General features: G+C 50.2%; 1 protein-coding gene across 7 annotated transcripts in view; it reads right to left on the bottom strand.

The window, feature by feature from the left end:
* Positions 1 to 3704: 3704 nt before the first annotated feature.
* The window catches only part of NRP2 (neuropilin 2), a 100695-nt gene continuing 91794 nt past the window's right edge, over positions 3705 to 12605 (bottom strand). For 2 of the 7 annotated variants that reach the window (XM_054208715.1, XM_054208716.1), the window contains exons 20-21: positions 7806 to 7874; positions 3705 to 7181 (exon numbers count right to left, since the gene is read on the bottom strand). In XM_054208715.1, the coding sequence (XP_054064690.1) occupies positions 6877 to 7181; positions 7806 to 7874 (374 nt within the window). In that variant the 3' untranslated portion in view covers positions 3705 to 6876. The remainder of the gene's footprint in view (positions 7182 to 7805; positions 7875 to 12605) is intronic. The other 5 variants (XM_054208719.1, XM_054208720.1, XM_054208717.1 and 2 more) reach the window with 3 other exon arrangements.

The following is a 12605-nucleotide window of genomic DNA, read 5'->3' as shown; positions in this document are numbered from 1 at the left end:
GGGATGGATGTGACACTGTGCTGAGGATTTCATGGCCGAGCGCTGGATTATTGCTGCGGTGTAAAGGGCTCCCCAGCTCTGGTAAGCACATTGAATGTCTTCTTAAAATATGAGGTTGAAATTCATTTGGCAACGGCTGTCCCTGAATGCTGCTGGAAGAGCTTCCCCCCTGTGCCAGTGCAGTGGAGCAGGATGGCTCTGGAGAAGGACAGCTCTGGGAAGCTCTTCCCAAGGGGCAGCACAGCCCAGGGCCACCTCTGCGTTGTCCCACACAGCCCATGGGGGAGGTGGTGGGGCAAGAGAAGAGCTGCCCTGTGCCTCGGCTGAAGGCCACTCCGGTTGGGAGCGTGCTTCGAGGGCCACAAAGAAAGCTGGGCTTGAAGCCAGGGCAGAGTTACTCTCGGTATAAACCCGAGAGACCAGGAGAGCAAAAACAGTGCCAGAAATTTTGATGGCATTTGTAAAGAAGTCAGTCAGCTCCGTTATTAAGCATGAGATTGGCAGCTCATCCGAAGGGTGACAAAGCAGCCCTGCACCGTGCCAGGAGGGACCTGATAGGAAATTATCAGCAACATCTGGGGCAGCTATTTCCTCTGCATTTGTAAACATTTAACCAAGGAAATGTTAGCAAAGTCTTTTGCAGCAAACAGTCCTCAGCCACCAGCCCACGCTGGCTCATCCCGCAGCCCTCCACCCACCGCAGCAACACAAGGAAGCCGCACTGTATTTCTTCCCTTGATTTTTGGCACCCGGGCCAAGGCGGGGGTAGAGCTGCCGAGTGTTTAATTCAGCGCTTTCCATTTCGGATATTAGTGGTGCAACTGAGTTATGATACAGGAGCCTAGAGAGGAGTCATTCCCTCTCAACACATTATGGATTAGTTATTTTCCTATTAAACTGCTTTCGTCATGGTGAGTTTGTTGCGTTAAACGGGTCGCTGTGTGTAACAGGCTAGGATAGGAAAGCGTTATGCTACCTGACCAGTGCGAGTGACAATACAGACAATAAGATAATACAGAATGCAATGCAAATTTTGCTATGGACATGTACAGAACAAAACTTGGGGTCCCCTCCATGTTTACAGCCACAGGGCTCTGCTGAGCACCCACCGGAGCAGCCAAAATAAGGCTGAAAGGTCACAGCTTGGATGCAGCAAGCAGTGGCACTGGCTGCAGCGGGGTCCCCAGTACTCAGCTCACAGGAGTCCACGCCTGGGGGTTCACCACCGCCTCTTATGTCCAGATGGGGTTTTGGTGCATCTGGGCTGTAGAGTTGGAAGGTGTGAACTAATTCAGCAAAGCTACAGTAAACAACAATCGAACTTCCCCCCGAGGAGGGGCAGCAGGAGCTGCCCAGCGGGGAGAAGGTGCCTTTATAGGTGCCAGTCTTCATGGTCTGAGCATATGGAACCTGGCAGATGTGGAGATGTGAAGGCAAGGTGCTGCAATGGGCAGGGTCCCGTGGGGAGGGGATGTGAGCACCACCCTCCATCCTGCCTGCCAAAGTCACTGCCCACGGCAAAGCCGGCACTAGGTTTCGCTCAATCCCCTTGGACGGTTGAGGATAGCGCCAGGCTCCAGGAGACGGAGGAGCTCTTCAGAGAGAGACGGAGAGAGAGGCGACGGGAGGCTCCACTTGCACCTGCCTGCAATTAATTAATTACGAATCCACTCATTAGCTCAGCCCATGGCTCCCCCTCACTGCCAAGCCCCCAGCTGTCCAGAGAGCAAGTCATTATTTGAAAAGATTTTCCCATTAAACCAGAAAGCAAAAGAATATTTCAAAGAAGAAGGGGCGAGAGAGACAGCAAGGGTGCGAGCACGATTGCAATCAGCTCTCGAGGACGTGCTGGAGCGGCTGGATCACCATCTTGAAGCAGCCTGAGAATGGTGAGATCGATTTCATTAGCCCGCTCAGCCACTGATTGCTCTTGTGCCACATGGAACAGCCCCGTGGCCCCCCCCACGCTCCAGCCTCCGCTGGTGGTGGGTACCCAGTGTGTGCATGGCAAATGCAGCAGGGAAACGGGCCCCCCCGGGTCCCACCCCATGCTGCCAGCCACAGACCAGCCCACCCAAATGCAATCACAGCTTGTGCTAAAAAGAGCCCTAAAGATTTCAGTCTCCTGAAGTGGGCGCCTGCCTCCCCTTCATGCCCAGGCGGCAGCTGCAGCCCAGCTATCAGGCTTTTAACCCAGCCAGTGCACACAGCTGCTTCGCCGCCCGTTTTTCTATTACCTGCTTTCTGCTCCTTGCTTTAGCGGAGGCGCCTCTTTAACCGCAGTGATTTACCGGCGGTGTTACGGCAGGACAGGTCTGACACTGATTGAGTCGCTTATCTGCCGTCTCCGTCCTGCTCGCTGACAGCCTCTCCCCCAGGTATCAATCTGCACATCAGTTCTTTATTCCTGGGTGAGGTAAGAGCTGTCAAGGTTCCAGCTACACTGTCATCTTCATCTAAGCTGCCAGCTGCCCTTCATCGCTTAAAGACCCTCTTAACACACGCACGCTTTGGGAGGGGGCCACCATGTTGGAGGTAAGGAGACAGCAGCAAAATTTCATTTGCTCTGGAGGTGCCCAGGGCTTGATGGATTGGCTCGTGTTTGTCAGATTGTCTTGTTTGTCACCCATAAATAAACAAGAGTTTCCACACTGAGGTTCAGCCCCACTGCTTCTCCAGCCAGCTCCCTGCAGCCCCCGCCGCAGGCTCCTGGCCGGCCGGTGCAGGGCGAGTGGCAGGGTCCTGGGACTCCTGCAAGACACGAGGCTCCCCTGGGCCAGGGCCACCATCAGGGTGGTGGGACAGAGTGGAGAGAAGGTGGAGAAGACACGCGTGTGGGCCAGGCTTGGCTTTGGGATTTGTCAGGAGTCCCTGCTGCCGGACACCTCTGGTGACAACCAAGGTGGGGCTGAAGCCAAATCGCAGAGGACCATGCCGTCCCGGTCACCATCACGGGGCCATGGGACCGGGGCAGGGGCATGCTTGCTCCCAGCACCTGCTCCCTGGCGAGGTGGCCGAGCTGGGACAGTCTGTCCCCCTGCGTGCCCCCGAAGCTGGCTGGAAGGAGGCAGAGAGGGCGCAGGCAGCTCCCTGCATGGTGCCTGTGCCACCGCGCTCTGAGTCACCCCCAGCACTGCCTGCAGCCGAGGTGTCTCCATGGTGTGCCCCCAACCCTCATCCCATCCCTGGCCGGCTGTTACCATGCTATGTGGTTGCACTTCAAAGCCTTGAGTACACCTTTCTGAGCTTTTTTCGTCCTAAATGATGTTTTTCTTAGCCGAGAACTGCACTCCTCTCCAGGATGGCTGACAGCGCTCGGCAGCAGCGCAGAGCGGCAGGAAGGGACCCGTGTCCACTTCTGGGTTTGTGCTCGGCTGCTGTTCCTGGGCCAGAGCAGCCTCCAGCCGTCCCTGGCTCCGGGAGGAGAGGCCGTGTCCGAGCGGAAGGATGCGTGTGTGCACAGGGTCTGCATTACAGCCCTACGTCACCGCGGGGTGACAGGCAGCCTGGGGTGACCTCCCCAGGGGGATGGGTGGCCTGTAGCAAGGGAGGGCGGTGGGCACAGCCCTGCACACCTCCAGCCGTGCCTCGGTTTCCCTGGAGGTTTCTGGCTGCCCATAATCCTCTCAGTTCAGTTTTCTTGTTGTTGCTCTTTCATAAATAAAAAGCCACTGAAACATAATCTCTACCATAATGTTTATTAAATAGTAATTTTAAAAGGTTTTTATACAAATCATATAAACACAGTTTGATTTTTTTTTTGTTTTTTTTTGTTTGTTTGTTTTTTTACACTGAAGAATCACAGTAAAAGCTCTTTAAGTCCATAAGTCCTGGCTCAGCCAGTGAATGGTCAAATACCTTGAACTGCAAACCTTGGAGAAGTTCCATTTCTGCATATAATTTCTTAATGGTTTAATTCCCATGCTCACCCCCGGCACCTTCCCACAAAATGAAATCACCCAGCACTCCCGCCCGCCCGTTAGCGACACATCCTCGCCACGGGAAGGGTGTGGAGGCAAGAGCCCATTTCAGCAAAGGCATTAATACTGATTTCTTTTTTTTTTTTCTTTTCTCTTTTCTGAATTTCACAGAGGGAATTGCGATCGTCAAATCTAATCTATTCGCAGAGGAGGATGTAATGAATTGAATGCACTGACTACTTTTTTTTGTTTTTTCTTTTTCCCTGTTGAAGTTACAATCAAACACAGTTTTCTGTAGAAGAACAGTAAAGCACCCAGCAGAGGTAAGTGAGGTATCGGCTTTGCAGCATTATTGGCCTTGCTCCTGCCCGGCAAGCGCAGCCGTGCAGGCCCTGCCCCATCTGGAAGGGGCGAGCGGGACACGCAGGGGCGGACGCTTCACTGGGCCCGTGCCAAGTTAGTGCCAAGATCAGCAGTACTCTCCTGCCCCAGATCAAGAGATATAGTAACACGAGTCAGTCCCACGGAATAAGTCACATACACGATACATACAGAGAATTCACGTGCGTGTGCAAACACACAATTTCTGAATATATGTATATACGAACTCTTCTCTCTGTACGCCTACTAGACACCATAACATCACCTTTTTAATTATATATTTTCACCTATTGTTCGCCTAAGTCGACTTTTCTACTGTACGGTCCTTTTCCATTCATCCTTCCCCTCACCTGTGGTTTAAAGGGGATAGAATCATCGAGCAGCAGCAATCCAGCTTTGAAATGGTCTGGTACATTTCCTCTTGCTGCCTCTGTTTCTTTTACACAGTTAAATAACACCCCTGTGGAATTTGTCCACCAAGAATGCTAAAAGAAATAAGGTGATTTGAAAGGAGAATCTGAGATACGTTTACTGCCGTTTCTGTGGGACGCACAGTGTGAATGAAAAAAAAATGAAGGCCTTTGTGTGCACGCATCTCTGCGTGTGCGTGTACGAACCGTGGATGTTTTGATGACACAGCTGCTGGTATCTGCTTCCCTGGTAACACATGTGTCTTTCTTACAGTGGAGAAGTCTTTTTTTTTTTTTTTTTTTAAAAAAGAAACTTACTGTCTGTTGGAGCTTTTCGTGAAATACTACACAAATGTTCCTATTCCCACCGCAGCGAGGAGCAGCTGTGGCACTGTCCGTGCTCATCTCCTCTCCAGATGTTGCTCATCTCCGCGAACACCTGGCCTCCCTCCTGCAGGATGTGTTTGCAGGGGCTGCGCAAACTGAGCTTCGCAGCACATCACACCTTCAGCACTCCGCGGTTAGCGAGCAAAAAAAAATCCATCCCCAACCCAAACTATTTGCTAGGCAAAATGTGAAATCAGGATATGTCAGGTATTTCCAAAGAGCTCCTGGAAAAGCAAACCCAACATGCTGGAAAGGTTTCTCACTTGTATGTGTGCAAGCTGATAGGGGCGATCTGTCTGTACTGAATTGGAAATGAAGGCATTGGTTTGGGGCCCAGCACTTGAACTCTTTTTTTCTCCATTAAATTGTTTTCATAACATTCCTCTCCCACGCACAGTGGTAAGTGGAGAGGTATCAGCTGCCAGACAATGTAGCCAGACCACTTGAAAGTAGAAGGACCAGACTTCTTCAGCCGGGCTCTCCCCGGTAGAGAGCGGTGAAGAAGAGTGTTTTGCCGGGGGAAGGATGAAGGCCTCACTTGTTTGACACAGCACTGATCATCAGATGGAGGAAAAATACTTCTAAGGCACTTGTTCAAAGTAAAACAAAACACAGCTCATAAATAAAACTTCGGGTTTTTGCTACTGATCAGGGGCAGCGCAGCTTTGCTCCGAAGGGGATGCGACGGCAGCCATTTGGTCCATCGGCGCTGACGGCGCCAGCTCATGCCCACCAGCTCCAAGGAGAAGGGGAGCACCGCCAAGGCGAAGGGGGCCAGTGGGTGTCACGGCCGGGCTCCCGGGGCTGCAGGCACCCCTCCAGTCTCCTTCCCTGTTCATTTTCCCTCCCTGGCACTTCGGAGAGGCCCCCTTCCCAAAGCTGTCGCCCGAGTGCCAGGAGCTGACTGGCTCTATCTTTTGTTTGCTGCAATTTTCTCATTATAGCAAAAAAAAAAAAAAAAAAAAAAAGAAAAAGGGCAGGATCAAGAGGGGTGGGAGATTCAAAGAAAGGCCTTCCTGATGGAGGCCTCAGCTGTTGCAATCCAAGATCTGGATTTAATAAATGGCTCTTATTCACAAATCACTTTAAGGCTCTTCAGCTTCTCTCAAAGAGGCGCTTCTACACATAGGGTTTCCTTTCTATTTTATTTCTTAATGACTTCAGAAAGCGCTGCTGTTACCATCGACACTAAACCCAGTATCCCACCTTTCCCTCCTACCCGGAGAAGGAAAGTTGAAGGTAACAACATGCTTCCATTTTCAGGACTGGAAACTGCAGCTTCCTGGACTTAGTGTGAAGTGCACAACTCCCTACAGCCAAAGCGGTATCTGGACGGGGTCTAAAATGGACAGGGTCTGTGTGTGTTATTTCCAAAGACAGGGTGGCTAAAGAAATCCCTCAGACTTCTCAGCAACTCCCCAGAGAAAGGAGGTGGGAAATTAAGGTCAGCATTTAGTTTCTCACATCCAAAAGGTAAACCAGTCTCCCTCATCACGTCCCAGCCACTCACATCAGCAGAAAATGAAGATGAACCAACAAACAAGGGTCTCAGTCCCCCCTTGCCCAGCACAGTCTGGTTTGCGGGAACGCCTGCTCGGTCCCGGCGGAGTGCGATCCGCCGGCGGGACCTGGCGGCAGGAGCAGCGCCTCCCCTCGCTCCTCCCGCGCCCCTCGTTCCCTGTTATGGCATTCAGTTCCCATAGAAAACAGCAAAAAAAGTAAACCCCGCCAGCCCACCTCACTGGGCACAATGCCAAGGGTGATCCCCAGGGCACCCGTCAGGCCTCCGAACAGCACTTCTGGTGGTTCATCTTGACCTTGTGCTTGATGCCATCGTACAGCTCGAAGTTGTAGTTCTCCAGCGTGGTGGAGCTCCGTGAGGACAGCCCAGCGTACGAGCACGTGCAGTAGAGTAGCAGACCGGCACAGATGGCCCCGAGGAGGACGCCAAGGGAGCTCATTGCTATGATGGTCACCAGGATGGGATCCAGGGTGTAGAGCCAGCTTTTTTCTTTGTCCAGCTTCGGGGTTCCTGGAGAGTTAGTAGAGAACAGTGTGTCGTTCCTATCCGATCCAAAGTAATCTGCAGTGGAATGGGCACTTATTATCCAGGGATCACTTTGCTTTTCCCCAACCTTTATGCATTTCTCACTTGGAGTTGTGATGGCCTTACAAGAGTATAAGCTCCTCCATGGGTATATCTCAGCAGGGTTTGCTAACCCAGGTCTAGAAGTCATGCAAAGCACCAAACTACCAAGAAAGTTAGTCACCCTAATTAACTTTTACATCTCAGGCGATGTAAACAGCATGCTAGCGCTTTACACCCACTGAAACTCTGGCCCTTCAGGTGCCACTAGGTTCAAAACTATGGAAACAATCTGTCACGGCTCCCAGACTTAATTTTCTCCATTTACAAGTCAAAATGCCACGCAAGCAGCAATTAATGCTTGAAAGATCAGTTCCACTTGTCCTAACACAAATACAATATATTGACTTTGCAAGCTTGCTGGCTGTTTAAAGAGGAAAACAAGAAAAGAAAACTAATATCTTTGTCCAGGCACTAAGGCACCACTTGAGCAGCTCAGTTTTCAAGCATGTTCTAACTCGGAACTCCCATTAAAGCTGAGGTTCGTGAGTGATTGTAGCATCTGATACCGAAACACAAGCTCCCCCAGATAAATTGCCCATGTGGCATTTCAGTACCAACCTGGATCATCGTTGTCTTCGAAGTCTTGCTCAGAGATCGGAAAGTCATCCTCCATTCTTGGGAAGTTCACTAGAAAAACAAAATGGGAAGCACTGTTTGTTTAAAGGGGCCTTTCAAGGAGCTTTATTGCCACTAGTTGCTGGATTACGAGACTGGCCAGAAGAAAGAAATAGTTAAACTACGGCAAGGCTCTTCCTCATGGAAGGAGGAAGTCATCGTCTTCTTCCTTTGGCCTAACTCAATGAATACTCTTGCACACTCGAGAGAACAGGATCTTCCCACTACATCACATTTCATGACCACCAAATGACCAGCTTTTAAGAAGAAAAGAGAGCGAGCGAAAAGCAAAGAAACCAGATAACTTGAATAGCATTAAAATATTGTCATTGGTGCCTGCATAATGGCCATAATTCACTATTAACATACTCACGGGTATTATCGTTACAACTTTGAACAGGATCTTACTGACTATCATTACTTGCCACTAATGCTAGAGCCATTTAGCACACTCTACTTTTCATCTTTTCCCATACATCTTACCGGACACAGAGCTTCAATGACCCAGTTTCTCTTTGGGTTTCAGATGAATTCATAGTAATTTGAGGAAGTCATGTATCATCATTATATGTTTTAATGCAAAAGCTGGTTGAAATGGGGAGAGCGGCAAATGGGTGTCCATATCTAGGCATTTATGTTAACATTTCTCTGATCCAAATTCCTTTTAGTGGTGACATTTCTTTTTATTGTTCAGCACAGATCAAGCACCAGTAACCAAATGCACATGCTGTAATCTGAGCAGAAGTAAGTTATTTTCCTCTGCAGCCTTCCTAGCATTATCTCTACATAGAGTTACCATGGCTCTTTTTCAGTTTTTCAAAAGAAAATGCCCTTTCATTTCCATCTGCTTAGATATTCCAAAGCTGTCTGTAACGGGGTGCTCAACTGAGAAGGCACCTTGAAATGATCAGGAATGCAGAAAATCAGGGACTACTAGAAAGTGGTAGAAGTCTCACCCTTGAAACAGCTGTGGTTGAAAACTAAGGCTACTGCGCGTCTTGTGCAAAAACAGCAAGAAGAGTTTAAAAAGGTTACTTACAAACAACCAAAACCAAAGAATGTAACTTGTGCTCAAAAAGCCATGAAAAGCAAAGAAATTATTCAAAACCTTATAAAAGAATATTTGTGCATATTTGCACGGAGATTTAGGACTTGAAAAGGCCTCCTGAATTGTCAAATCCAATTTTTTGGTATCACAGGCAATGGCATCAGGCAATCCCCGCCAGGGACACTTCAGGTTTCGCATCCAGAGCAGGGGACTCTGCCCAACGCTACGCTGTCCCAACGCCACCTGACTGCAGAGATCCTCCATGCTGGTACTAACGATACCTTCCCAAATACGCATTCTTTGGGCAGAATTGTCTTTTGACCTCAGCGCTCAAAGGATTAAAGGATTTCTTTGAATTTTCAGCAAACGTGGCAACAGAAACACACAAACCCCAACAACTTGCCCCTCCTGACGATGATCTGCGTCTAGTGAGCCACGTAATTAAGCTGACTTGAGGCTGCTGGTAGCTTGTTGAAGAAACATAGGTGCGCACCATCTTCTGTAAATCCCCACTTTAACAGCGAGTTCACATGATTTCTCAACACTTCCAGAACTGACAGGCCCAGATGGCAACATCTTAGGGCTGGGAGAACTGCCTGAGGGGCTCTTGCAAACATTTAGAGCCGAACATGTGGAAAAATAACTTGCAAAGCAGTTCACACGCGGAGTTGTCTGCTTTCCTAGTCCTCCGCCAGAAGACAAGCAGTGAAATTTGCCATCCATGTCACCCACACCACCCTACAGGAACCATAGGTTGCTCGAATATGAGCAAAGGTCGAAATTGGACCATGGTCTGCCCAAGGAGCCCATATGTGGGGAAAGGCTGTTGGAAGTCTTTTGCCTTTCCGTGTTGTAGCTCCTCTAAATTTTGTGTGAGAATAAGCTAGCAATTTGGTGCTTTTTTATTTCCCAGGGTGGCCTTGAGGGAAAAGCCAGAAAAAACAAAGTATCGGTTAATCAACACTTTCAGAAGAACACCAGTTCTTCCAGCCTGAAAGGAAGGAGCGCTGGGAAAACTTGAAAAGAGAGAACATTTATACAAAAAGCCCAGCCCAAAATCTATTTACTCTGCTAGCAGTTTTCTCAGTTCCCCATGCTAATATGACTCCGAGTCCTGCTTAAATGATATCGTCCTCCTCACCCATTCTCCTTCCTCCTCAGGCCTGTGGTAGGCCCTCATTCTTCTGTTCCCCACACGCCATTTCATTGCTATCAGATTGTATTTTGTCATGCAGGGCTTTACGCTGCCTTTGGAAAAAAAATCAGCTCAACGTTTCTTTTTCCATACTGGGGTTTCTCAAGTCATTAACAAAATCAGCTCTGGCTGTGTGGCTGTCTGTGGGAATTGGAGCTGGTGGTCTCAGTTCAGTTCCTAGTGGAGATGATTTCCCGTCACAGAGACTAGCCTGCTATTTGTCATCAATTAGGCTCCTTTGTGACAAATCTCAGCAATATTGTCACAAGCGGAGCAGGCCATGCAAAGTGATCCCCTTGGAAAGCAGCCCCCAGAAAAGCCCTGCAAGCTGCTGGGCAGAATGGGGAAAAGATGCATCGCCCTGTGATGTGGAGAGCTGCTTCCTTGAAGGGCAGCTTTCAGGCACAATTTACTTTGCATTTTAAAAGGCGAAAATGTATACTGGAGAAGGGTAGACAAGAAAGTTAGGGGGAACTGTGTTTAAACAGGAGGAACGCTTTCTCCTGAGTGAAAGGCCCTTTTTAAAGCGTGTATGCTGAACGATGGCTGTGAGTACCTAGCCGGTCGTGCCCAAAAGATGATGTTAGTGATGCTGTTGGAACAGCCGGATGCCGAGAAAGGGCTATTATCTGTTGGATCTGAGAGCACTGCCAGCTAAAAGGCTAATTTGTGGGACCTGAAAAAGGAAGATGAGATTCTAATCAAAGACAAGGAGCGACTTAAGTACCATGTTGGTATGAACTCACATGGAGGGAGAGCAGGAGAGAATTAGTATTTCCAGAGATTAAGGAGCTTTAATGTATATCTGTTGTAAAATAGTAGCAGGGGTGGGAGGGATTGGGGCAGGGAGAGGGTTACTGGAAGGGGGTTGTGTGACACGTGCTCAATACGCTTTGCCAGGGGGGATGGGGGGGACATAAGAGCAGACAAGGTTCTCCAGTGGCCTACCACAGACATACACGTGCTTCCTGCAGGAAAGCTCTCCAAACCTGCCCAAGGCAGTTCACCTCTGCGAAGCCGCCGTCACTGCATCATAAGGACCGGCATGTAATTCCCGGCACCACGCGTGCTCAGCGCCAGCCTGCCTGCATGGGCTCACCAGCAGTGCCCACTGCCGCAGGCAGAGGCCTTTGCACCAAGACAAGAGCCATTGCTTTGGAGATGAAACCCAGTCCCAATTGCTGGAGCCTAAAGACACATTCCTCCAAGGCAAATGACCACCACTGAGAATAAAACTGCTATTTCTTTCTAGATTGACTTTGTCTGGCTTAAGCCTGGGCACCGAGCGCTCGCTGCCTCCTCCAATCCAGGGCAGAGCTCTATCACCACGCATCTCTACACACAGGCATTTGCCGATGGTGGCCGTGGCAGCTCTCGGGCTCATTGTAGGTGAGCAAAATGAGCCTCTCGGCAAGAGGTGCCTTTCCCAAATGATAAATCAAACTTGCAGCAATTTCCAGACCTTTTTGTTGCCTACCTGCAGCCTCTCTGGCACGGGGCAGCCTGGCCTGGAGGGCGCCTGGGATGCACTCTTGCCATCCCAGTGCTCCCCACAGGGGTCTGCGGGCTCTGGGGCTGACCAGGGATGTAGCAGGTGGTGGTGGCTTGTGGGCTCTGCTACCAACATCTTTCACCCCCCAAGAACATCCGCAGCTGTGCCTCCTTGTACAAAAGAGGAGTAGCTGTCTGTCCTCTGGCCCTTTCCACAGCAGGAAACAACCATGTGCTGCTCACATCCCCGAAAACAGCAAGCGCCCTCCTACGTGCTCACCCCTCTCTCCTGCTGCTACAGCATCCATCTCGGTCAGTGCTATCCCGCCCAGCAAGGGGAGTGTCAGAGGTGCAACAGCTGCTCTACTGCCCAACAGCACCCACGAGGGTCTGAAACATTAAATCCAGCTAAGCCCAGGAAAAGGGGGTCAGAAATTACCACTCCCCAGCCTTGTCAGAGAGAGGCAGAGCTCCAGCGCCGCTCTAATCCCCGCTTTTCTCCCTTTGCTCATTCCCAGCCCTTTTCTCTCCGCAGCAATAGCGTGACTCCAACACACATCATTTTGTTTTGACATAGCAGAGCAGCCGCCGTGGCCTCGCCTTGACACCGCTCCATTTGGCAGCGGTGGCGGCGGAGCTGCTCCTCTGGCTGGGAGCCCCGGGGGCTGGGGGGCAACACCTCCCGCCCCCGGTGAATGGGAAAGCGCTTCCCAAAGAAGCAGCACAGGCACCAGGCAGAAACACTCCCTCTGAGCCCCCACTGCTCTATTTCCAGCCGAAAATCTGCCTCACTTCTCTCTTCCCAGCTCCTCCAGAAACAGAGAATGATTTTAGTTTACAAAAGGCTTAAATTCCTGCCAAATTTCAAATTAAAACAGTGCTTTGGCTACAGCTGAGCATTAAAAGAAAGCAAACAAGCAGCCTCTCCCCTGGCCTGGCAGCCCTCCACAGCGCGGGAACACCCAGACCTTATCCTCAGATTGCCTTGGGACTGCCCTGGTGACGGTGC

The sequence above is a fragment of the Rissa tridactyla genome, chromosome 7 (genome assembly GCF_028500815.1).
Source record: "Rissa tridactyla isolate bRisTri1 chromosome 7, bRisTri1.patW.cur.20221130, whole genome shotgun sequence".
Taxonomy (NCBI): Eukaryota; Metazoa; Chordata; class Aves; order Charadriiformes; family Laridae; genus Rissa; species Rissa tridactyla.
Note: the sequence above shows the minus strand (reverse complement) of the source record. Positions and strands in the feature narration are given on the sequence as shown.